Here is a 27,847-nt window from a genome sequence, read left to right as displayed (position 1 = left end):
GAGAATCCTAGTGTGTTGATCTGCTAAATTATAGTTGTGTCGCAGAACTGGGTGATTTGTGAGGGTCTATGTTAAAGGGGTTTTCTCCCTTAAGATGTAAATTGTAAAAGTCATGATGTAATGTGTCCTGAGGGTCGAAAAATGTTTTAAATCCCCTCATGAGTCCTAAGTCCTAGGTCCTAGGTGATGTTTCCGAAGGCTTAGTTCGATGATCCATTTTAAAATGAATTAAAAAATTAAAAAATGAAAAAAAACTAATAAAATAATAATATTTTAAGTGAATAAATCGACGGATGAGATCAAGAGATGTCTTGATCCTCATCAACGGTCAAGATCATTTTTACATGGATCACTCGAACTAGTCGTTGGAGGCATTTCCTTTAAGTAGGGTGCTAGGGGTCATTTCAGGTTAATCTGATCTGTGAGTCTGTACTGAAAAAGCTCTCTTGTAATTTGATTTCTGGTTAATAAAAGAAGACTTTGGGGTCCAAATCGTGCTGGTGTTACTCTCTGGAATTGCTGTGAGATCTTTAATTTTCTGCATATTTCAGTTCTCAGCCATTAATCATAGCTTGTTTTTTTAGGAGTATTGTGAGCACAGGTATCTTGTTCACTTGCTAGGGTTTGAGTGTTGCTAGGGTTTCTGAAATAATGGCAGGTATCTCCATTATTTCCTGAGATCTAGCAGCATTCTCTCTCTCTTTGCTGATGGTTGCTTGAGATGTGCAGGAAAACCTTTCTGAAGGAAATTGTGGGCGTTTGGGGAAGTTCTAGGCTGAACCAGCCGACTCCCACAGGCTTTTCTTTGCAGAGCCCAGCTGATTTTGCCCTGGGTTAATCATTTAAAGTTTATTTCGTATTTTACATTGAGAGATTTTCTTTCTGTTCACAGCAAAGTTCAAGTTTCTGATAATCTGAAAATATTTCTGTTATTATGGCTAAATCTGGCTGTAAGGGGCCAAATCTGTAAATTAATTAAGCTGTTCTAGGGTTTTAGATTTTGTTTGCTTTATGCAGTTTTCACTAGGGTTTTGTTTTTCTTTTGTGTTTGTAGGTATAGGGTTTTGTCTTTTTAACAATTGCAGGACTGCGTCAATCTTCTCGCCCACGCAATCACCTACGCAGTCTTATCCCTTCTCTTTTGTGTTAACAAAGCTTCTGTGGACCTGCAAGCATATATGTGACGTGGGTAGAGATCAGGCGTGGCTGGAAAATATCAGGACATCAGCAAACTCGTAAATCTACACACAGATAGCAGAGTTTCTAAGCAATATAGCGTGAGCTCTGGGTACTCCATCGAACAGCATTCTTTACGGGCCAGGTAAATCACGCTCAGGTAGCTTTCTCACATAAAATCGTTTTCCATTGCCGCCGTTTCACGCATTTGAGAACGTTATGCTCTTACACACCCGGGTCACGCCGTCTTTCTCTTGAAAATCGTTTCTGCCTGCCTTCAAATACCAGAAATCCGATCTGCGTCATCCCTGAGCTCCTCATGCATTTTCGTTTTTTCCTCCGTGGCTGTCCAAACTTCTCCACGCATTTGTAAACCCCTCCTTTGATCCGCACATGAAACTGCGAAGCATATGCAATAGATTTCAGGCTGTCAACAGTTCCAGGGAAGGAAACTCGTTCGAAATAAACTTCACACGCCTGCGTTAAACATCATTGCCACTGCCGACGGTGAGAAGGGTCGATTTCTGAGCATGGTTGACAGCAAAGCATCGGACCAGGCATTTCGTTTAGAAGAAATTGGCTGCTGGATCGAGTATTTCCACACGAAACTGTCACTGCAATTCACGATCAGAAAAGTTGATGCGGTAAGAGGATCTGATTTCGATTCGGCATACCTCAGGTGATTTTCAAAACTGTGTTTCTGTTTTTCCCCTGCTCAGGCTTTCATCGCAGGTAAACCCTTGACGTTTCGTTACTCTTTCACAAAATTTTCGAAGGGATTTCAATGTATTTAAAAAATTTTGGGCATTGGACTTACGATTGAAATGTTTGATTCGATTTCCTTAAGTTTTCGATGCGTTATGATTCATGTAAATAGCGTGGTTTAGATTTAGGTTTGTTTTTTAAATGTATTTTGATACATATAAAAAAAAAAAAATACGATTTGCCGTTTTCATTTTTTAACGTAGATTTTTTTTTTAAACTTAGATTTTAATTTAGTCATGCTTAGTTACGTATTTCCTTAGATTTTAATATTTTTTTTAGATTTTAATTATTTTAGTTTCTTTTTTGTTAATTATAGATTCAGAAAAATTAAAAAGAATAAAAAAGGTAAAAATGTGTATGTTTTAGATTTTGATTTAATTGTTGTTTTAATTAGATTTTATTTTGTTTATTTAGATTTGATTTAATAAATTTTTAATGTGTTAGTTTTATTTTTAGAATTTAGATTTATAATGTTTTAAATTAGATTTGTACATACTTTAATTTTAATTTTTTAATGGTTAGACTTTTTATTTTATTTAAAAAAAAATAAAAAATAAAAAAAAAATAAAAATAAAAATTTGAAAAAATATAAAAATTTCGTGGAAAATTTATTTTTGCCAGATCCAGTGATTTTCGGGATTTATCATCTTTCATGCTGAGATCTAAATTTTCAAGTCGAGATGCGAAATTGATATCTGGTTAATGGTTTATGATTCGTGATGGTTTAAAGCATTCATCTCTTTAAAATTTTCAGTTACTGGATATCGTTTTGGTCATTTTAAGAGCATTGTGATTTAGCTGATGACAAATGATTGTTTTTCACAGTTCATGTTTCTATCAAACAAGTAATCGTTTTAAAAACAAATCTCTTAAGGCACTGGTCTGCTAAGTTAATCAAATCTATCTGGTGTTTTTCATATCGTGTCTCGTGTCTCCCAACCAACTGGTTGACAGTTGGTCTCATCATCTCACAGGGACTACCCCCCTTAGCCGCGGGAGACAGGCTTAAACGGAGGGATCGGGGATCAGAGTGACAGCCCCCAGTCTGAGCGTTGTCGTGTCAATCCGCGCGACAACATTTTTGGCGCCGTTGCCGGGGAAACTTTGTTCTCGGTGTTTCAAACGACAATCATTCATCTTCTCATCTTTCTCATCTCTCAGTTGAGCTGGCAGATTCAATATTTTGGCATCTTTTCATCACGTATCAGCAACGCCTCTTGGGTTTGTTTCCTGTTTGGGTGGCGACTCCACTTTCTCATTTTTCCCAGACAAGAAGCTTTCCTCATATCTGCTTGTGGTTACTTTTTGGATCCTAGAATCAGATTCATTGTTCAAGTGGCGACTCCACTTCTCTCATCTCTTAATTTTCTTGAGCAGAAATCTCTTTCTATCATCCATTTGATCCCTTGTTGTTCATCATGGATTATTCATGTAAACCATGTCATTTTACTAATAATCTCTATGATCTTCCGAAAGAGGCCATTTCTAAATTATTTAAGTTCTCGGGTGATGATCCGGTCGCTGTTAGACATCATTTAAACATGTTTACTTGTGTAATGACCATATATTGTAGACTGCCTCAATATAATCATGAAGATTTCAAGATGCGTCTATTTGTCCATTCTTTAGAGGGTGATGCCTTGAATTGGTTTAATAATTTTCCTAATGATTTTTTCACTTCTTTACAAGACATTCTCAATGCTTTTAAAGATAGATATGATAGTCCAAACAGCTTGCCTTCTGCCCCTAAAATTGTGCAACAGAAAGAAAGAGTTCAAGATCAGAATATGTCATCAACCGGAACTATTGCAGATCAAGTTCATGATAGTGAAAAATCAGGGATAAATGACAATGAAAAGGAGGAGCAAAAGCAAATAATACAAGATTTAATGATGCTGGTGAAAAATATGGAAAGCAACCAAACTAATCTTATCAATGATGTTAAAACTTTACGCACCCATCTGGAAAAATGTAATAAGGAGATTGAGGTCACGCAAAATCAGCATGCTAAGGAAATTGAGGCCATGAAAACTAAATATGAAACAGAAATTGGAAACATGCAAGCGAATCACGAAGAAGAAATAAATTCCATGCAGCATTGCTTGATGAACATAAAGGAAGAAAATGTTAAAGTAATAAAAGACATGGAAGAACATCATGCCAGACAAATCAGTGCTATAAAGGTTGAACACTCTAGACAGATGGATGCCATTAGAATACAGGTTCGAAAGTTTCAGCAATTGGAAGATGAAAGAAACCAGGTAACATCAATAGATCAGGAACCTTCTCATTTGTTGCAACAAGCTCCATCTTATTATGAGGAGGTTATTAGTTCAGTTGAAAGATGGTCGATTGAAGGTGATCCAGATCTTAAGAATGATAAAGATCAGATGCAGGATAAAGAAAGACATATCACGCATACTTCATCTGATAGTTTTGAAACAGAAAGTTCCAGGTCATCAGTAATTCCACCTGCCAGAAAGAAAAAACGCAAGAGAAAGAAGATTAGACGAAGATTTGATGCATCAGACGGCCGTGAGCAGCTTGATTTTCGGATAGGAAAGAGTCCTACCATATGCAAAATTGGACATGGCACATCCGACAAGCAACCGACAGATTTGCCTGAAAGCAGGCAAATGCTCAGTATGCACTATATTGAACACATTTGATGCCGTAGGGCATCCTTTGTATCGTATTTCTAACCCTACTCCTTGTTTTTTCCGCATTTTTATTTCTGCTTTAGATAGTTAATAAATGAAGAGCTTTTTTCTTTCCTGTGCTTAATGTATATGCTGATTTTTGGATGGACGCTACTTATTTTTGTGTTGTATGGATGCAGATTCTGGATTCTCACATTCCTGCAAGCAGCAACGTGTCCCCAAGTAGAGCCAGATGTTGACCTCTACTGGTCAACTACCCATGCAGTACATCCCCCTTTTCTTGGCAAAAAGGGGCAGCACCTGATCAGCATGTCCGTGCCATCCTGCCATCATCAGCAGCTTGATCTTTTTGATTGTAAACCCAGTCTGCATGTATTAATTGTAAATAATCTTAGCAGACATGAGTCATGTATGTAATTTGCCTAGGTGGACCTAACTTTCTGATGATAATCTACGTCCCGGAAGGTTTTTCGTCTCACCGATCCACGGATCGGCAGAGTTTTCCTTCAAACCTGACCCCAAAGCCGGGATGGACTTTGTCATTGGAATTTTAGGAGAATCCTAGTGTGTTGATCTGCTAGATTATAGTTGTGTCGCAGAACTGGGTGATTTGTGAGGGTCTATGTTAAAGGGGTTTTCTCCCTTAAGATGTAAATTGTAAAAGTCATGATGTAATGTGTCCTGAGGGTCGAAAAATGTTTTAAATCCCCTCATGAGTCCTAAGTCCTAGGTCCTAGGTGATGTTTCCGAAGGCTTAGTTCGATGATCCATTTTAAAATGAATTAAAAAATTAAAAAATGAATAAAAATAATAAAATAAATAAAAAAATAAAAAATATTTTTTTTTTTTGAAAAAATATAAAAATTTCGTGGAAAATTTATTTTTGCCAGATCCAGTCATTTTCGGGATTTATCATCTTTCATGCTGAGATCTAAATTTTCAAGTCGAGATGCGAAATTGATATCTGGTTAATGGTTTATGATTCGTGATGGTTTAAAGCATTCATCTCTTTAAAATTTTCAGTTACTGGATATCGTTTTGGTCATTTTAAGAGCATTGTGATTTAGCTGATGACAAATGATTGTTTTTCACAGTTCATGTTTCTATCAAACAAGTAATCGTTTTAAAAACAAATCTCTTAAGGCACTGGTCTGCTAAGTTAATCAAATCTATCTGGTGTTTTTCATATCGTGTCTCCCAACCAACTGGTTGACAGTTGGTCTCATCATCTCACAGGGACTACCCCCCTTAGCCGCGGGAGACAGGCTTAAACGGAGGGATCGGGGATCAGAGTGACAGCCCCCGGTCTGAGCGTTGTCGTGTCAATCCGCGCGACAACAGGGACCACATCCCAGAGATCATTCTTCATGATGGACTCATATTCCTCAGTCATAGCATCCTTCCATACTTGATGCTTGACAGCTTTTGCGAATGACAAAGGCTCATTTTGAATGATCGTGCTCATGATGGTCAAGTATCCCTTATACTTGGCCGGCTTCTTACTTTCACAGAGAGTCCCTCTGGGTGCAATGTGTCCTTCGACATCATCAAGTGTCCCCCTGAGCCATGAAGGCCTCTTCCTACAAGAGGAAGGCTCTTGAGGAGGGGGATCAATAGGATCCATAGGTTCCTCCACATTGGGCATCGTCTCATCTTCCTTTCCCTTTGGTTTCCCGGTGTCAGCTTTTTTAGATTCCCTTAGAGTAGGAAGATTGTCAAGTTTGCTAAGAGCCATATCTTCGTCAAAGGTGACATGATGACTAATCTCGACTTCCCAGTGAACATTTCTTTGGGAGTCTTGGAACCCAATGCTTGATGAGGGCATCGGTTTTGCACATATACAGTGGTATTCGCAGCTTCGGCCCATAGAAACTTCGGAAGCCTTTGATCATGGATTATAGTACAAACTACTTCCACAATCGTACGATTCTTCCTTTCTGCCACACTATTCTGTTCAGGAGTATATGGTGTTGTAGTCTCCCTCTTAATGCCAACGTCTTTGCAAAAGTCATGGAACTCATTGCATTCATACTCAGTCCCATTATCAGTCCTCAAGATCTTGATCTTCTTTTCGGTTTGATTCTCGATCAAGGCGTTGAAGTGAGGAAACTAGGAGAACACTACATCCTTCTTTTTCAAGAAGTATATCCAAGTCTTGCGAGAATAATCATCTGTAAAAGTGAGGTAATATAAATATCCTCCCAAGGAGTTCATAGGCATCATACCAGATATGTCTGAGTGAACCAACTGCAATATATCGGAGGTCTTGTTATGGCTTGAGGGGAATGGTCCTCTTTTGAACTTTCCTTCGGCACATCCCGGACATACACCTTCTTGCTCTACTTTGAACTCGGGCATCCCTGTCACCATTTGTCTCACAACGGGTAGAGCTTTATAATGAAGGTGAGAAAACCTCCGATGCCATAGTTCGGACTGAAGAGATGTGCCACAAGGCATGACACCCAGCGGACTTCCACTGACCTGATATAATGAATCAACTTGAAACCCAAGAGTGAAAGCATCTTTGAAATTCTTTTTCCATACACGTACCTTGCCATTGATGAAGGCCACCTTGTTGCCTTTGTCTTCCATTGCCGAAATGGACACCATGTTCTTTTTGAGATTAGGTACATATAGGACTTCTCGCAAATGAATTGTATTACCTTGATTCAATTGAAGAGTGACATTCCCTATGCCTTTCATGGGATATCTGGAGTTGTCTCCAAGAACAATTTCCAAGTTGGTCTCCTTCTCTATCAGATTAGAGAGAGATTCTTTGTAACCAGTGGAGTGCCTTGAGGCACCACTATCAATAAAGCAATTTCCTAGCGAGTCTAGGGGAGTAGTAGTAGAGAGGGCCACTGGTAGATAATATTCATTTTGCTTATTGTTAACAACGTTAGATTCATACCTGGGGTTTCTTACCTTTTTGGAGAGTTGACCGCTCCCTTGATTTCTGGCATTCCTTTTGTCATTGAACCTACCATTCCTTTGATTGCCTCGGGAGTGATTTTGATCATCTTCATGATGTGAGTCCTTTTTATCAGGGCACTCCCTTGCATAGTGGCCCATTTTGTTGCAATTGTAACATCTTCCTTTCTTCCACCCTTCGGTCCGGCCTTTCCTTTGGATTTAGCCCCGGAATTGTTCTTCCTTTTAGCATGGGAGGAGAATGTAGCGGGATTGCCTCTAAGTGCAAGCATTTCCTGATCTTCCATCCTTGTTTGTTCTTGAATGCATCTCGCCATCAGTTCCTCAAATCCTGGGATTACATTATTGTTGAGAAGAGTGGTTCTGAATATATACCATTCAGATGGGAGCCCTCCAAGAGTTGTGATAGTCATTTCCCTGTCAGGAACGACTTCCCTAATTGATAAGAGATCATTCTTGATCTCGGTGATCCTTAAGAAGTATGCTTGCATAGTCTCATCTTTGCCCTTCTTAATTTCCTTCAGCGTATTTCCAAGGAACAAAACTTGATTTGCATCATTAACTTTAAATAAGCTTACCAGTCTATCGTAGATTTCCTTGGAGTTGGTCAGCTTGGAAACATGGGCCACGAGGCGCTTGTCGATAAAGTCCCGGATAATCTTCTTTGCTTTGACTTCTCTCCCGGTCCACTTCTTCCTAGCGGCAGCAGATGCATTTGACGGAGGCTCAATGATTTTGCCTCTCACATGGTCCAACACTTCCTGCTCTTCTAATGTCAGATCGAGAGACATCTTCCATCCGTGGTAGTCAGACTTCTCACGGAGCTTGTCTTCAGCGAGGAAGTGTGATGAGGACCCCATGAAGTCTTTGAGATTTCTTCAACAACCTTTGGTGATTGCTCTTGCTCTTGCTCCTACTTGGGCTTTGTCTTCACCTCAGCCTTGATACCATGTTGATTTATGGTATGTTCTATGCTTAGTGCAGTTTACTTTGATTTCTTCTTATTAGCCACTGCTTAGCAATCACATAAACATAAAGTAAAATGCTGATAGAACATTAATAGATCGCCAAAAAACAAGCCAAGACAAGAGACACAAGATGTGGCGGCTAGCCAAGGACAAACCCCAATGTGGGGAAACTCTTTGATTAATTCTTCTTTAATCTTCAATAGTTTAGTAGAGAGAAATAGTACAATTTCGAAATTTGTAATTTTATAACAATAGCAGCAAAGTCAAACTTAGTCAAACAACCCTGGAATGACCTCTAGTCAACCTTGAAGAACTCGGTCTTCAATAGCAAACTTCGGCAGCCCAAAACAACCCTTGGTTAATGGTTAGAACAACAATCAAAGATCATTAGTTTGCGGTCAACCCTAACTAGTCAACGCTGGTCAACGCAACATCCAAACAACCTGCGTAGGTTAGCCCTTGGTCAACGCTTCACAAAACAACCCAGCACTTGGTCAACATAGCCCTAGAAAAGTCAACGATGCCCTAAAATCAGTCAACGCTGCACTAAACAGAAAATGCATCCTTCTTCTTGCACGTGTGAGAGAAGCTACTCCTTCGCTGGCCCAATGAGATGAGGAGAGAAGATGAGTTGAGATGAGATGAGTGAATAATGACTCAACCTGACTTGTACTTATATGATGTGCTGGGCATGTGTGCCACACATTTCGCTGCTGGCCGACCTTGACAATTTGTAAGTAAATACAAATAAATTCATATCTCCATAAATACTTGTCGGAATCGGATGATCGTTAGATCAATCCTACACCTCTCCATGAGAGGAATCAGAGAAAAATATCAGCGGCCATAAATAAGATGACCCACATGGAGTTTGGCCCTAGTTGCCAATTTTAACATTTCTCCTAGTAGAAACTCTTGCAAAATTTGAATTCAATGGAGTCGCCACTTGAGCAAGAATCTAATCCTAAAGTCCAATATGCTAAAACCAAAAGTTAGTTGATTTCCTAGGTACAAGAAGACTTGTCCCCGAAAACAACCCCTTTTCTTAATTCTTGCTACCAACCACACCTTGTGGGGTTAAGGGCTTTTCTCACTAACTTAGGTCTATTGTGGACATCAAATTTCATTTCACCTCACTATTCAAGCATTTGCAAGCTACTTTGAGAAATCTTACATGCATTACTAAAATTAGACTCCAAGTTAAATTGGTTGTATAGACATCTAGGGAACCTCCACCTCTATTGACTCCTCACTGTGAGATCCGAATTTTCGGGTGAGGGTGAGGTCTGAGGATTGGAGTTTAATTGAAATCTTGCCTTTAGAGTTTAACTGATAAAATAAACCAAGAGCACATTTACATAAGGATTTTACTTTACTTGCAATTTCCCATTTTACTATCTTGATGTGTTTTGAGTTTCATTTGCAAATATCAATTTTTTTATTTTTATTTTAAGAAGCATTTATGATGCAAGGATTGTGAGTCCTTTACTTTTGCAACAATCTAATTTTCTTGTACTTGGAATATTGTTCATTGGTGCAATTTTATTTCATGTTATTGCTTTGATGATCATTATGCTCATGAGTAATTGATGTATCTTGTTATTTGGGGCATTCACTTCCAAAGTACTATTTCCTTTATAGTTGCAATTGATGTTCATATGCTTATCTTGGTCTAACATTTGAATTGTCTATCATTTGTATCTTGATTTCATTTTGAGCAAGCTATTGTTATTTACTTGAAGGCACTAGTCTACATTTTGAATCTATATTTCAAGTTTGCTTGTTTATTCATATGCTTGCTTATTTCTTGGAAACATGTTATTTTTGATAAGCATTTCAATTAAATTTAACTGCATCTCCTAGAAATCTCACATCACCCTTTAACTTAGTTTTCCATTTAGGAACCATCCTCCTTAGCTAACCAAGGAGAGAGCTTAAACGGAGAGTGTTGGGAATAGGTGACAGCCCCAACTCTTTTTTCTTGCCACCAACCACACCTTGTGGGGTTAAAAGCTTTTCTCACTAACTGGTAGGTGTAGGCGGCAAGTCAACAGGTCCACTTTTAAAGATTGCTTTTATATCCTCTATGTTTCTAGAGGTCCCTGTGAAAAAGCCTTTTGCTTCCAGCTGTAGGTTGACAGCCCCCTCACCTTCCAGAGCGATGAGATCTACCATTTGAGACTTGCTTCGTATGGTCATGGTCCAATGAATATGCAGGTGATCATGTGGTCTTGCATGTACGGGATACATGTCCCTATTTTTTGAGAGGTCACCTCATAAATAGGCTTCTAAACAGATTTTACTACGACCCTTGAGGATTTTTGAGATTACTTGCATTTGGTTGGACAGATTCCTGGTTGTTAGTGTTTCCCAAACTCTCTCCTGTGACCAGCACTTTATAGGTCAAGTGACTATTAGAGGGAAACATCAGATCTGGGGCCCATGGCTGGCTTAAGCTGCTCAGGATGGTGGCCCTAGCTGCTGAAACCTGTTGCCTAACTCCAAACCCTAAGCTGTTACTTCTGTGTACTTGTTCACCAGAAGATAGTTTTCTATTACTTTAACAGCAAAAGAGTATTTGGATTTAGTGTATTTCTGTCACATATATGACTGTTCTATTGATTAAGTATTTCTGCCTTCTGATCAACACTTGATTATTTAATGCTGGCCACCATACAGTGTATAAGGAGATGGACATTTGTTGTTTGATGGAAAGAATATATCTGAGTATAAATACTACTGAATATACGTATCTTCCCTTTAGAACGATGTACTTTAATCTTTTGTGCATTTGATTGGACTATATTTTTATTTTCAATAGTGTTTCATGAGATGGGCATTTTCAGGCATCAAGATTTGAATCAAGAATTTGGCTGGACTCTCTCATTAACCTACTTTTGTTCACTTAGGTTAAAATTAGAATACCTGTATTTGAGCACTTTTTAATGTGTCATTTTTTATGTGTTCCTCGAAGATGAAGAGGGGGATTGGATGTCAAGTAGATTCCTCAAATCTTAGCAATTTACATTATTGAAAGGTCATTTTTGTTGAAGTTAATGCACTAATAAATATTTGTCTTGATTTGATAATTTTTGATGTTGGCAGGATGGAAAGTATATTATTGTGACAGATAGATGGCAGAAGTTCAGTGACATAGCACTAAATGAGAAGACATTAGATACTCTTTCAATATATGCTGATGAATACTTAGTACATGGCGTTGATGTTGAAGGAAAACGGTAACTTTGTATAATCTGCTCCTGATTTCCAAACTATTGGTAAATTGGTTAGCTTTATCCCATTTTGGGTCTCTGCACATATCTTAAAGATTTGGTTTTTGTGCATGTATATTGATGTAATCCATCAACAATTATGGAGCCAACTGTTCTTGGTTGACGAATTTCTCTTCATATAGTATGCAGGTTCCAAATCATCTTGATGTGGAACCAAGATTAGTTATACATATATGGTTTCTATGGTAATCCCTAGGCCTGGAATAATATGGTTAACCAAACAAAGAAAATAAACAAAGAAAAAATGCATTAATACAGTTTTTCTTCTTCTTCTTCTTTCTTGATAGGCAGAAATAGATATTTATATTATGGGGACTTCAACCAGAATATCAATAAACTTTAAAAAATATAAGGTTTCATAGACTATGTAGTTAATACTCATACTGCTTTCTATCTTTAACAGAAAGCATTTATCTGCCATGAAGATCATGGGTACCCTTTACTCCTACTTCCCATGGAATGCGATTCTGCATATACTGTGAATGGAAGACATTATGAAGATAAGCATCTGAAATATACACAAAAATTGAATTCCATCATGACTATAACTTGATGAGAAAATCAAGCTGTCATTCTTATATGAGCTGAGATGGCTCAAGGTGAGAAAAACTAGAACATTTCTTTTAATTCATGAAAAATGATAGGCAGAACTTGCTTGATGGTGAAAGCTACGAGCAATTAATACTCACAGTCCTTATGAGAATGCATGGGAGATGAGGACTTGTTGGATAAAATTGTCATTGATGTCAATAAGATGTCAACCCAGGTGCATTGTTGAGGCATGCCCTAGATGAAACCCTAGGATCCTAAGTGAAAACCCTAAGTGTATTGAAGGAACCCTTGCATTGGTGTCCTGAGCATACCCTAGGTATATGATAATCCATAGCTCTTATTGAAGCCAAGGATAATTTTAGGGGCTAATATTCATAGGTGGCTAATTTTCCATGCTTTTTACAAAAAAAAGATTAGCCAATTTCCATTTTTTTCTAAAATGATTCGCCCAAATTTTATAGTACACCATTATTTTACCTTAAAAATCGCCAAAATATTATATCGACTAATATAAAATAATTGGAAATCTAAATATTTCTACAAAAATATCACCAAAATTTTTACAATATTAGGGACTAGGAAGATTCACCAAGGTGTCTAAACTTTAAGATAAACTTCCATCCTCAAAATTTTCCTTGGTTGAAGCATGTCTTTAGCTTGGTTAAATCCTTGTTGTGTTGAAGAACCCTAGGTGAAGAATGATGAAGCCCTAGATGTTTGATGCTAGCCCTTGTTGGCATAACCTAGCCTATGCATAAATGAAATGGTTGAAGCCCAACGTGTAATAATGCATGAAACCCTAATGCGCAAGAAGCCCTGGCTCTATGTAGAAGATACCCTAGCCCTAAATTTGATGTCCTAAAGAGGCCCATGAAACCCTAGCTATATAAATCCCTATCTATATGATGAAGTCTTAATCCTGATGATGCCCTAGCCTTGTTTGTAATAAATAAATCTTAATAACTTAATCCTATGCCCTAATCATAAGAAGGAGCCTTAATATAATGGAAAAACCCTAAGCTATGTGATGCCCTTGTTCCATGGAAGAAACCTTCAAGAACTATTATGGAAAACACCCATATAATGGAAGAAAAATTAATATTGTTAGCACTAGAAGTTATTTCTTGGGAAGATAATTATATCAACTTATAGAGGCTTCCAAGAGCTTCCCAATGAGCACTCAGTATCTATATATATAGATATATATATAGTTTGCTACGTAATGCAAGTCTTGAGATGACTGACACGCCTAACTTGTGGCTTGAGCATCCTAATTCCTTGTCATTGAAGAGAAATTAATTTTTGAAGACAAAACATGTCAAAAATCAACAAGGCCTGCTAGCCGACTTGAGTAGGCCCAACATACCCCTCCAATGGTTTTGTCCCCTCACAATAGAGTAAAATCACTATAAATTTAAGGTTGAATTATCTCATTTCAGAACTATCTAATCTCAAAAAAAATTCGGAAAAAATAAGAGTACAGTAGAACAAAGAAAGCAAGACAAAGATTGCTTGGATTTTTCTTGGACATAATTCAGATTGATTGCTTCTCGGACTCCTAATAGTAGATCTGTGGAGGAATATTTTCAGACTAAATTGCAGAGTTGTGGAGGCAAATGTTTCAGAACTGTTGTAGGATCTATTTTAGAGTGTACCCTCGGACCTCTTTAAAATTTTAGAGCTTTGATCTGTTTAGAATCTCACAGCTCGAACTTGCCATTGATTTTTAACCTATTATAGTGATCACACTTCGTGTTAGAGTCAGTCTTTGCAGCCTTCCACCAGCGATCAAACATGCTCTTACAAAGTGGTCTCGGGGTGTCAAAATCAAATTGTGTCATTTCAGTGAATCTTCAAGTAAAATTTGGTCACTAGGTATTAGGTCTAGGATTTGTTTTCAATCCTTCCAAAGTTTTTCAAGTATTGGTCCATGTCACCATTCGGTTGAGTGTACCATCATTCAAAGAGTTGTCATCATTATTTCAAGTTCCAATGGGTCATTTTACACCTTGTTTGTGCTTCAGTGGTGCTTAGGTAAGGCTCATTTCCCTCTCCTAGGGTTTTGAAGGTAATTTTTCTTGGATGGTCAAATCATCAACAAAACTTGTATCTTGATGCTCATACACCTTCCCCTATCCTTAATATACCTTCTTAAACACTTCCCATCATGGATATCCCTCAAATTCATCATTTTCCCACAAACCCTAGCCTATTGCTACAATTTGACACTTTTCTAGGTTAGGCCTGTGTTTTGCCCTTTTGGACCCCTTACCCTCACTCAATCTTTGAAATTCCACTTTCCCCTGCTTCCTAACATCTCTCCCTACTTCCCAAAATTTTCTCAAGAATTTAGAAGCCCCTCATTCCCTTCATTTCTACAAATCCCCTGTTCCACACATCGGGATAGGTTTTATTCAAATGATGTTTCTGAGCATGAAAAGATGAATTTGACAAAAGTGAGAGAGGTTTTTGTCCACCATAGACCCAAGAAGAAAAGTCTCCTTCAGTTTTTACACAGGTCTCATGGTTTGGGAGAAATGTCCGAACAATCATTTGCCACAGGAGAGTTGTTGCCCTTCTGGAGTGACCTTGGTAAAATCAAATTTTCTCCTAGATGAAATGTCCAAATGATTTGCTTGATGAGTCAACTGATAACTAGACACAAAGATCTTTCCAATGAGCTATCATGAGCTCAATTTGGAGTTGAGGAAGACCTCCTAAAGTTGACTGCAAAATCACTTTGCATTTTGGTAGCCTCATTTTGCACATTTTGACCAGTCTTGGGAGATTGAGCTTTTGATAGGGCAAATGAACTCCAAATTGAAAAATTCAAGATGTTTTGGAAAGTAGACTCGACAAGCTTTCCAACGAGCTATCCCACGCCCAATTTGGACACCGGGAAGGACTCCAAAAGTGGCATGCAAAAAGCGCTACGCGTACGGAAGGAGGCGCTGCGCGTAGGTAGAATTTCACCAGTGCAAAAATACAAGGGCACTGTGCGTAGGAGCAGGCGCTGCGCTTCTGGGCGAGTGCACTATGCGTAGGGCAGTGAGCCACCAAATCACTTCAAACTTCAAAATTCCACCAAATTTCTTGCAAATTCCTCCTCTACAAGTAAGTGGCCCTACTTCACTTGATGTTTAGCTTGCACATTTAATGTTTTAGACATCTCCTTCACTCTTAATATCAAACCCTAGTTTTCCACTACAAACCCTAACTAGCTTGTTTTTCCCATTACCTATCATTATAACTAAAACCCTTTTTACATCATTTCCTTTCCCCTAATCTATATTCCCTCATCTATCCATCATTCTCAAAACCCTCTCCCTCACCCTCATGATTCATAATTTACCCATAAGTGCCTAAATTCACTCAAAACCCATCCCTACAAGCCCTAGAGCATATCACTCATTCCCATCTACATTGTCTAATATTGTGCAACTAAGAAGCTGGTTAAAATGGATAGAGCAGATTATGATTATGATGAGGAGAATACAACAAGTGACAGTTCAGCAGAGAGAAACAGGCAGCATAGAAAACCTCATAAGGGAGGCAAGATCATAAGAGAAGAGCCAACTAACCTAAGAGAATTACAGGCCTCTCCATTGGCAGTTTCATGTTTTAGACACCTTGGATGTTATGAATTCTGTGAACTAGTGGAGAGAGTACAATTTCATCATGAATTGGCTAGACTCTTTGTAGCCCACTTGCACAACAATGAAGTGACTCTTGCTGGGGTGACTTTCACAGTGTCACCATCTATTATTTCAAAGGCCACCAGGATTCCTGATGTTGGTGAGAAATGGTATAAGGCTCAAGACCTTGATGAGCATTACTATGAGCCTTACATTAAGCCTCAGTACAGAAGTCAGGTGAAGAGGCTTTTCCCCATCAAATTCTTGGAGAACAAGTATGTCCCCTTGATGAGGGTCATCATCAAATATTTCACTTGTGAGGGCAGATTTTCCAGGTTGTACACTTACCATATCAGGCTCCTTATGCACTTCACAAGGGTAAAAATGTTGAACCTGCCATACTTTTTGTTTAGAAACATTGATAAGATGGCTTACCTTGTGTAGAAGAAGCCATACCCTCAACAGATGAACAACATCTATCACTACTCCTTGATCAAGATTATTGTTCTTCACCATCTCAGTCTACTCAACATCCCTTGCGAGACTTTCATTGCTCATGACATGTTTAGGGGACCCCAAGTTCCTCCATCCATGGTTCAAGAAACAGGTGGGCCTTCTAGTCATGTGGAAACAGGGGAAGAAACCAAGGAGACAAAAACTGCTGAGGTGTCGGTATACTTGACATATCAAAGAGGTACAAGGGAATTTTTTGTAGTTGCTAGGCAAGTGTTTGCTCCACAGGATGTGGAAGGCACCTTGCCTTCTTCATTAGCCCATATGCAAATGCTATCTCCACAGGATGTGGAAGGGGCTTTGCCTTCTTCATCGACACAGCAGGTACAGGTATAGTAGCTGAACAAAGGGAAGGAAAAGGTGCAAGAAGAAGACTTGGATGATGAGCAAGAAAGAGAGTTTGAGTTGAGAGAACATGATGAGCCTGAGCAGCTTGACACTGAGATTATTGGTTTAGAAGCTTAGGAGAGGGAAACTATCGAAGAAATCATCATCCAAGAAAGGGAAGCTCAAATACAAGCTTTGATGGATAACCTAGAGAGGGCCAAGTATGTCATCACATACTTAGAATAGGATAACGAACAATTGAGTGACAAACAAGTCCTCATGGAGTTGGAAGTGCTCAAAGCAAAAAGGCAAATTGGCAAAGAGACACAAGTCACATTAACTCTTATTGAGTAGGAGATTGAAAACGATAAGGAGACTTGGCTTGAGAGGGTCAACATACATCTTGAAGGGCTCATTGAGAAGGCCAACAGGGACAAGAAAATGCTTAGACACATGGCATACCATTACATGACCCGCAATAAAATTTGTAACATGAGGATCAGAAAGTTGAAGGCTAGGTTAAGGAGGGCTTTAGAAGGCAAAAAGGAGGAGGATAGATGAAAGATGTTGGCTGAAGCCTCCTTGGCTAATCAAAGCAGTTGATGGTGGTGCCTTATATCAATTTTGGGCAGTTTTTGAAGGAATTTTGTCATTTTGGAATTTTGGAAATTCAAAACGTAGAAAATCTGTGCAAAAGCGGAGTGCCACTGGCGCTGCGCTTTTTCTAGGGGCGCCCAATGGACAAATGGTTTGCATTTTTGGATTCATGGTATCAAGGACATGCACCCTAGCAATTTTCAGAATTTTTGGAGCAAAATTAGTCCACCAAAAGGTCCAAAAACACTCCAAAATTGACCTTTCTGCCAGTTTTTGGACACATAAAAGCAGCCTTGGGAGAATAAACTTTTGAGGGGTCAATGAGCTCCAAATGCAAAAGTTCCAAGTGTTCTGGAAAGTAGACTTGAAGACCTTTCGAATGAGCTATCCTCAGCTCAATTTGGATGATGGGAAGGCCTCCAAAAGTGGCCTAAAAGTGGCGCTGCACGTAGGACCAATGGCGCTGTGCATAGGGCAATTTTGCTCAGGAATGCCTAGTTTGCCAATTTTCGACTATTTTCTTGATTTCTCTCTCATGGTGGAGGATTTACTAATGTAATTAATGTCATGGCTTGTAAATATGATGGTCAAACACTAGTAGATGGTAGATTCATTAGATTAAAAGTGGTTTTGAGGGTAATGAATTAGTTTCCCCTCTTTTAGAGGCAAGTTGTTTAGTTGCCTAGATTCCAGTTCCTTGTTTAGAAATGGTTGAAACAACTCCTCTTCTCATGGTTTCGACCCCTAATGGTTAGGATGAGTGATTTGGATGTCTATATCATGTATTCTCTTTGTCATTTGCAAGGGTTGGACTCAGCTGGATGCTCAGCACTTGATTGTATTTCTCTTGTAAGCAGTTTTGGCAGGCCATTAATAAGAATTGCAGCTATTTTTATGGGATCCCTGTGGTATGGAGTTCTAGCATAGTTTTTCCTTATGTGATCATTTGTTTACTTGTTTTATGTATGCTCTCAATCATTTGAATGCTTCTAGTTGAATGTTTTCAAGTAAGATAGGTAGAATCCATTGTATTTAATGCTTTGCCTTGGGAAAACACTCAATATTTCATGTTTTTCTACTATTTAAGAAGGATCCATGATCTCCACATGCCCTCCTTAGCTTCTCACCAGTCAAACACTTCATTTCATCAAGCTTAAGAATGCTATAACCTATGCCTACCTTGCCCCATAGAACACACTGCAATTCTGACCTAATTCCCTAGACCTAAACTGCCCAGCTCCTCTTGATCCAGCAAAACATCAACAAAACCCAATCAAAATTCTTGTGCTACTATACCTAGCCTAAAATCCTTACTTGATCCAGTCATTTCGAGTGAGATTCTAAAGGAGAGAGCCCTCTCCCGGCTTGGTAAGGCTAGCTACTAGGCTAAGCTTGGTTTGTGGTTACCTTGGAATTGCCTCCCTTCAGCCTGAGGTCAATCTAGGTGATAACACTTCGAACATGTGGAGGCTATCTACTTTGACTTGTGGAGAGTATGTTTCAGAATTGTGTAAACTATCTTTTGCGGACCTGCGGTGGCTTTTGCAAGCCCCCGTTGAAGGCACGATATTGGGATCATTCTATAGTGAAGTCTTCTGCTGGAAGCACAAGTTGGGATCATTGCAGACCGTTGACTGTAGGCACAATTTTTAGAATAAGTTTATAGAGAAGTCTTTCATGGAGGAACACCATTGAGTTCGTCCTACAGTGAAGATATCCTGGAGACCCGTTGAAGATCAGACCTATGCTTGTGACACTTGTTTGAAATCTTGACTTCACTTGGGTACAAGGCTTTGGATATTTTCTGATACAAATTGAAGGAACCCTTGGCATGTTTTGGGATCATTTGAGGTTACCTTGTGATATTGTTGAAGCAAGATTGAGGAAATATTGAAGCATCTTTAAAAAAGAGCTGAAGCATAGTTGGAGCAATATCATTGAAATCTTGTGTTAGGGCAGAGCATGTTGATTTGGGGTAGCATTAGATGTGCTCTAGCCATGAAAATTGGTGGAGAGGCTAAAGCACATGAGATCTCCAATACCAAGAAATGGTTTGGGTAGATTCTAAACAGTTTGGGAGATACTAAAATAATTAATATTTTTAATGGAGTTCCTAAGTCTAAACTTAGGGAAAATAAAATAATAATGTGAATTAATATAAAACTGTGTTAGAAGGGTGTAAAAGTCATGGATCAAGCCAGAGTTAATCTTAGTGGTTGATTAGGGACTTAATTTTGGCTGTTGAATTGTCAACTAGAAAAGTATAAGAGGAGGCTTGAGGGTCACTTGGAGAACACACCAAGTTGATCAAGAATTCGATTTTCTAGGGCAGGGCTTGCTGAGGAAATCGAAGGAGTGATTAGAGTTGCAGCTGAGGGGCAATGAATACAGAAGCAGAGATGGTACCAGGAGTATCAGCACATAAGCCGAGAGAGAGGGACGTAGAGCCAGCTAGAGGCCACGCAGAGCTAGTTAGGGCCCATGCAGAGGCAGCTAGGAGCTGCGCAGTGCCAAAGAGAGCCAGCGTGGGTGACACAGAGGCTCTAGAGGCTGACGCAGTCCCTAGAGGTAGACGCTGGAGATTTCGTGGGGCAGATTGGAGCTGAGAGCTGTGGGATTGTTCATCCGGGGTTTTAGCCGAAATATCTGTCTCCGATTGAGAGGTACTACTACCGAGATCATTCTCTATTGGGTGAGCCAGTTTGGCACCCAGATTGTATTCTGAAATTGCTTAATAATAAAACCCTCAGATAGCTGCACCGGTTTTCCCGCATTGGGTTTTTCCGGGGACATTAGTCCAAAAACAACGATGTCACTTGTGTGCTTGTTTTTCCTTTAGTTGATGATCTGTAATGTGTTGAGCATGTACTTGTATTTATTTTTAGTATTTACATGGTAAATAACTTGTTAATTAAACAAAACAAATAGGCAGAAATAAATCAGAAGGTACATGAAGGATTTCTAACAATTAGACTTAGAAATTCCAACAGAGCAAATTCATTAAGAAAATCTTGGAGCAGTATAAATCGAGCATCTTTAAGACATTGTTGAAGAACACTACTGAAGTTTTCCAACAATTTGGATCTGTTACATTGAGAGCATTATATTGGGCATTGTTTGGAGCAGTTCTTAAGGAGATTTTTGGTGAAATTTGGAATACATCTTCAAGTGACTTTGAAGAATTCTTGGGGATCTTTTTGATTAGCACATCTTTGAAATTCATCTTGAAGATTGTATTGAGACTCGAGAGTATCTTACAGCAACTTATTGAAGCCATCTTGTTGGGAAGAATTGTTGAAGACCTGTTGAAGACACTTGTAGACGCAGATATTGGAGGCATTCTTGGAGACATGGGTTGACCTTGTGATGCATAATTGAAGCCCTTATGGAGTAACATTCGAGAAGATTGTTTGGGTATCATGAAGAGTCTTGGAGACACCTACTATGGCTACTAAAGTTGTCATTGATGAACTAAGTGTTTTGAAGATTAATTGAGGGCATTATTGAAGGCGATCTTGAAGATTAATTGAGGCATTCTTGGAGACATTGGTTGACCTTGTGATGCATAATTGAAGCCCTTATGGAGTAACATTGGAGAAGATTGTTTGGGTATCATGAAGAGTCTTGGAGACACCTACTATGGCTACTAAAGTTGTCATTGATGAACTAAGTGTTTTGAAGATTAATTGAGGGCATTATTGAAGGCGATCTTGAAGATATTATTAGGGTTTGTTGCAGAAGATTTTGGAAGCCTTGAAGAACTATTGAACCTACTTTGAAGAACAAAAGTAGAGGGTTGGAGCCCTAGAGGATTGGAGTTGTCAAGAAGACCAGGTTGGAGCCTAAGCCAGATAAGAGGGTTGGGGCCCTAGAGGATTGGAGTCCTCAAGTAGACCAAGTTGGAACTTGGTTGTATAGTACAAGTTGGAGCTTGGTTTGATTGAAGATTGGAGCCTTCATCTATGGTTAGAACCCTGAAGTGTTATTGTACTTGTGTTAGGCCCCTATACTACTAGTGTAACCCCTTATTGTTATTAGTATAACCCACTTATTATATTGATGTACCCATGTAGTGCCCATATTGTTACTATTATGCCACATAGAAACCCACCATTGTTACTGTTGTGCCCTACAATATTATTGTTATGTAGGCTTTGATTGTATTGGGACCACTTAGACTCCTATATATAGAAAGGAGGTATTTTCATTTGTATCATCCAAGAATTGTTCATTTATGTAATGTAAAGGAGGTTGCCCCCTCGAAGAGGCTGAATTCTAAGGCGTGGATCTCTCTTTTCTATCTTTTTGTGAGCTGGTTTCATAACATTTGGTATCAGAGCTTTGGATTCTAGGGTTTCGCTGCTTTAAACAAGTCATCGTGGCATTTTCGCTATAACTTTTTTTCTGTGACGTTTCAGAAGTCGCAAAAAAAACCCATTTGAGAAGAATTGACGCTGAACCTTGGGTCCAAATTTCAGAAATTTTTATGCGATATTGTCGGACATATGATCTGAGGAAATTGGTCTTTTTGCAGACTCCTGAATTACACTCAAAACAGGTGACCTGGGGAAAATCGTCATAACTTTCTTTCTGAGCATCGGATTGAAATTTCGTAAGAAGTTACAGAAAGAGGACGGATTGTAGTTTTTGTTTATATATTTTTCAGAGTCAAAGGTTGAAATAGTGACACGTGGCACTTCATACAAGTTCGCTCTACTGAACTAGTCTATAATCAGGTCACTGCGGGAGATTGTGCATAACTATTTCTTGGAGAATCCAATTTGGATCAGACTTGTGGCATTGGAAAGAGGACACAGAGGGCTACTACAGGTCACAATTTCAGAACTTAAAGATCTGAAAGTACAGAATTACAGTCGTTTCAAGGTAGAGCTCCTAAAATCAAGAAAAAGCAAGATGAGGAAGTTTGATGGCAAGGGTCCGGTAAATTGGATACTTCAAATGGAGCAATATTTTGATATACATGGTGTTCAACTGTTACAAAAGGTATGTATTGCATCTTCATATTTAGAACCAGATCAATTTTTATGGTACAAAGGGCTTTGTTCTCGTAAAAAACTTGTTACGTGGTCAATTTTCACAGAGGAAATGATAGCACATTATGAGGATACAAAGAGCAACACGTTCTTTAGAGAAACACCACAACAATTGGAAAGAGTAAAAGGGCTTTGTGACATAATGGAAAGAAAAATTATGGAAACCGGGAAGCATATCCCTCACAACTATAAAGATGGAAGTGTTGTTTCTCCCAGCCTTCCACAACCTACAAGGGTTACACCACAACAATTGGAAGAAAAAAGAGAAAAAGGGCTTTGTTACAATTGTGATAGCAAATGCACTAAAGGTCATAGGTGTGCCGAGAAGAAATTATTTTACATAGAATATGAAAAGGAGGAAGAAAAGGATCAAGAAACATCAAAAGAAGAGGATATATGTCAGGACACCACCCCAGAGAAAGAAGAAATGAATCAGACCATATCTTGTAAAGCATTGGCAAGAATTTGAGAAGAAATCGCACTAAACCTTGGGTCCGAATTTCAGAGCTTTTCGCGTGACATTTTCAGAGATATGATCTGAGGAAGTTGGTCTTTTTGCAGACTCCTGAATTACACTCAAAACAGGTGACCTGGGGAAAATCGTCATAACTTTATTTCTGAGCATCGAATTGAAATTTCGTAAGAAGGTATAGAAAGAGGACGGATTGTAGTTTTCTTTCATAGATTTTTCAGAGTCAAAGGTTGAAACAGTGACACGTGGCACTTCATACAAGTTCGCTCTACTGAACTAGTCTATAATCAGGTCACTGCGGGAGATTGTGCATAACTTTTTCTTGGAAAATCCAATTTGGCCACAAGTCTGATCCAAATTGGATTTTCCAAGAAAAAGTTATGCACAATCTCCCGCAGTGACCTGATTATAGACTAGTTCAGTAGAGCGAACTTGTATGAAGTGCCACGTGTCACTGTTTCAACCTTTGACTCTGAAAAATCTATAAAAGAAAACTACAGTCCGTCCTCTTTCTATACCTTCTTACGAAATTTCAATTCGATGCTCAGAAATAAAGTTATGACGATTTTCCCCAGGTCACCTGTTTTGAGTGTAATTCAGGAGTCTGCAAAAAGACCAACTTCCTCAGATCATATCTCCGAAAATGTCACGCGAAAAGCTCTGAAATTCGGACCCAAGGTTTAGTGCGATTTCTTCTCAAATGGGTTTTTTTTTCGACTTCTGAAACGTCATAACAACTTGAATTGTCGTAAATAGAGGATTGGAGTCCTCGCCATTCTTGTTAATAAAATTATTCTTTTGTTGTACTTTTCTGTGTTGTGATTTATTAAGTGAACTTAACTGCAATAAAAGTAACAATTGTAAAAGAAATACTGATTCAACCCCCTTAGTATTTCCAACTATTGGTATCAGAGCCAGTACCTTCAGTCACAGCCTAACAACTAGAATGTAGATCCTTAAAACACTGTTAATTTTTATGGTATGTTCTATGCTTGCAACAATTACTTCAATGTCTTATCATCATTGATAGTAATTGTAGATAGAACATCACCAATACGTACAAGAAGATATGAGATCATTTGATTACAACTAAGGGTCCCAATTCATGAATGGTCATATCCTTGGAGATTTGTCTTTTCAAAAATAATTATTAGTTAACTATTTATTATTTATAGTTATTTATATTATTTTTATATATTTTATTCATAACAGGCTTCTAGAAATGGGAATTAGTCCCTAATTGCACTCTTTAACACTCCCTCTCAACTAGGGAGGAATTCCACCTGTCAACATCCATCCACTACTATGCCATCGTGTCCATCATGTGCCATCTTCGCAACTTGTCTCGTCCTTGTTGAAGATTGATATCATAGTCCACTAAGAAAGGATTGAAAGAGGGTGGGTCACAAGACCTTGCCATCCTCGCCAAAATGACAAAGGCAAGTCCTCATGTCTAGGGATAAAACCCCTACCAGGCTTGATCCTTTAGTGATCAAGTTGTTGAACATCATGCATCCTAGTCATAGGGAATACAGTAGTACTTGACGCATCCTTCAGTAGTACTGATTAACTGTAACCACTTTTCCCAACTCATTAGCTAGGTGAAAGGTACTTCCCAAGAGTCCCAGATTGCAAGGGTGGGATGTATGTTGAGGTATTGATAGGGGAAGGTGAACCACTCACCCTATGTTCACATACTGGGGTATGTACTCCATGTTGAGATTTGTAGCTTGGGAGGTACTCCAAACCCTAGGCTTAAGGGTTGTGGAGGAGTTGGCACACAAGTGGCTTGTGGGTGTGAAACACAAGCCTATGGGATTTGCATCCGAGCATACATGTGTGAATCCATGAGGAGATTTCTACATGTGATGGATGGAGATGATAGAGGACGTCGAGACGAACCGAGTGCAACGATAATCATCCAAATTCGAGGTGTAGAAGTCAAGATATGAATTTTTGAAGATTATTTATGGGTTTGTGGCATAAGACGTTGCCACATGAGACATGTATAAATAAGAGGTAAGGGAGACCTCATTTCAAAGATCCTAAGGAGCAACACATCAAGGAGATATCTCTGATTTGGCTGTAGGAAGAAGGGGACCCAACGAAGATGAAAGGAGGCATAATTTGTGTCTTCTTCTAGACTGTTTGGGGATTGAGCTCGTATAGGCAAGAGGCCGAGATCTGAACGGTAAATTCTGGGCAAATCATCAAGTAACTCTTCTCTATTTAGGGCTGAGTTTTTCTATTGTAATTGCAGGTGGGAAGGAGGGTTGTTTAGGGAGGTTGTGTAGCCTACTAGGCTCTCTATCAAAAGCGCAGTTAGGAAGGTCTGAAGAAGGGTTATGATGCAGGTCCAATATGCCCTAGTCAAGGCTGAGTAAGTGGAGGATTATCCCGCAAATTTCAGAGACGTGTTAGGGCATTTTTGTGCACAGCCTATAGGAGCCTTTGTATTTTGTTCTGGCCGTAGAGTGCTAGGTAGTTGCAGCAGTGAGAAGACCCTTGTTTGGAGGGTCGAGAGGCCTAGTAAAGGCCTATTCTACTAGTCGCAGCCATAGAAAGCATAGTGCAACTGTTGTGAGGAGGGTAGAGGGTGGTTTCCCTTGTAAACAAGATGAGATTCCTTGCTGTACAAAACTACAGGCCTATAGGATGCTTTGTGGAGGTTCCCAAAACTGAACAGGTGTGTTGGAAGGGCTAGAAGGGATAACAAGCTAGGGAGATTGATTGGAGAATGGAACCATAGTCTTGGAGCAGGGTTTAGGGTTGTTGTTGTGCCCTAACCAGAGCTCACATAACCCAAGGACAAGAGGACCAACAGAGCGTTGGAGACATAGGTATGTATATCCTCTTGTTGACGTTGAGTTGCTAGTGGATGAGGTCTAGGTTTTACTAGTTTGTGAAGTTTGTTGGCAGCCAAGAGGAAGGGCGATCCTAGTGGTTGGATGCCCTAACTAGAGGGCAGATGCTACAACAAGTATTGGACACTCGTGGTCTGTTGGAGGGCAGCGAGAGAGTGGACCAAGTGTGGACAATGGATTGGGCGTTTATGGTCTGTTGGAGGTCAGAGTGATAGTGCCCAAGTTGTAGCCTGACGTGCACCATCTTCATGGACGAAGGTGGTTGCTAGAGGCAAAAGAAGAGCTCAAGGGTTTGATCAGCCTGTTACTACTCAAATTAACTGGGGTCCTAGAGGGGCACTTGCTAGGTCAAGAGAAACAATGGAGCTATAACCCACTATCACCACAGCTAAAGTTCCCTACTCTTTACAGACTTTCATCGATGGGAGGAGACCCGGTACATATAGGGAATCACCTATGAAGGGTAAATCAATGAAATGGATAGGAGGTGATTCCAATAACCCTTTCCTAGGAGAAACTCAAAATTAGGGCTTGCTTGCTTTTTAAGCAAGGTGTAGGGTTCTCTAGGAGGGGTTGATGAGGATTTGAGGGCTAGGTTTAAGGAATATGACTTGCAATGAGCTTCCTAATCCCTAAAATCCTTATGGAACTTGGTCTCCCAAGTGGTTTTCGAAGAATCAATTTTGATAGGAAATGGGACCACATGGGACCAAGTGGACCCTCGGATAGGTCAAGGTAATGGGATTTAGCAACCAATCATGTACTTGACCCAACTAGGGAAGAGAAGGGGATCAAAGAAAGAATTTCTAATAAAGGCAATATGATGATCCCAATGAGGCTACTAGCCTAAGGAAATCGAGGGCAAGAATCTCATGGCTAGGGCTTGAGATATCTCAAAATCCCACTGTCGGAATTACTTCAAAATTGGAGGGTACCTAGGAGACACACCAATGCAGAGGATGCCATGAGATCGAATATTTTGAGTTGGTGGTTTACGAGATAAATGATGCCCTAGGGGACCTAATGGGTGTGAAAATTCGATTACGCGAATCACCACTACAGCAACTGATTAAGTTCCTTCGATCTGTTAATTACTGAACAAATTATTTACTGTTTCCTACAGTAAACACCGAAACTAATACATTGCAGTCTTCACCAATTAAATTATAAGTGGAAACAAGAAATTGAGCAAGAAAGAAATACACAACACATTACACCGTTGTTTTTGGACAAATGTCCCTGGAAAAACCCAATGTAGGAAAACCGGTGCAGCAGCTGAGGGTTTGTATTATTAAGCAGTAGTTTTCTGAATACAATCTCTGGATGCCTTGTTGGCTATCCAGTACAAATAATATGACTGACTGAAGATTAGTGAGAAATACCTCACATTATCATTGGCAATCCTGACTGATTCAGCCACAGAATGGCTTGTTCCTTGCTGCCTCTGCGTAGTCACTACTCAGGCCCAGATTCACAGCTCCTAGGGACATCTTCACCCCTTCTGCTGATCAATTTGCCTCTCTGATACTTTGATTCTGTCCTCCCGGTCTCACACCCTGGCTTCTGGCTTCAGAAATCGATCTCTCCAGCAAAAATACGGATCTCCTCAAGGTTCTGTGCTGCCTCTGCGTCAGCGTACGTTGGCTAGCGTAGCCTCTGCATTGCCTCTCCCAGATCTCTCTTTGCCTCCTCTACTGAGTATTCCTAGATGAGGAGAAATTTCCAACCGGAACTATCCTTGCCCCTCTACAAGAAATCACTTTGAATCTCTCTGGCAATTGCTATGCTGCTCACTTTAGAAATTCGATCTCTGATTTCCCACTTGATGTGTCTTCCAAATGTCCATCAAGTCTCCTCTTATAATCCTTTTGTTGAGAACCAACGATCCAGATTAGATCCTAATCAATGGCTCAGATCATTTTGGCTTGATCCTTGTCTTCTTCTAAAAGTTTCACCCACAGTTAGATTAATACCCTTTAATTATTTTAATTTCCTAAGTTTAGACTTAGGCACCCATTAAAAATAATTAATTATTTTAAT

General features: G+C 39.3%; 1 protein-coding gene across 1 annotated transcript in view; it reads left to right on the top strand.

Moving 5' to 3' along the window:
• Positions 1-27,847, top strand: part of APG10 (Aldolase-type TIM barrel family protein) — a 354,245-nt gene that overhangs the window by 240,457 nt on the left and 85,941 nt on the right. Inside the window, exon 6 of the mRNA XM_089447057.1 lies at positions 11,606-11,739. Coding sequence (XP_089303183.1) covers positions 11,606-11,739 — 134 coding nt within the window. The remainder of the gene's footprint in view (positions 1-11,605; positions 11,740-27,847) is intronic.

The sequence above is a fragment of the Pinus tabuliformis genome, chromosome X (assembly GCF_031772625.1).
Source record: "Pinus tabuliformis cultivar Carrire ecotype Pingquan chromosome X, CPIR1, whole genome shotgun sequence".
In the NCBI taxonomy this organism is placed as follows: Eukaryota; Viridiplantae; Streptophyta; class Pinopsida; order Pinales; family Pinaceae; genus Pinus; species Pinus tabuliformis.
This window is presented reverse-complemented; position numbering and strand designations above follow the sequence as displayed.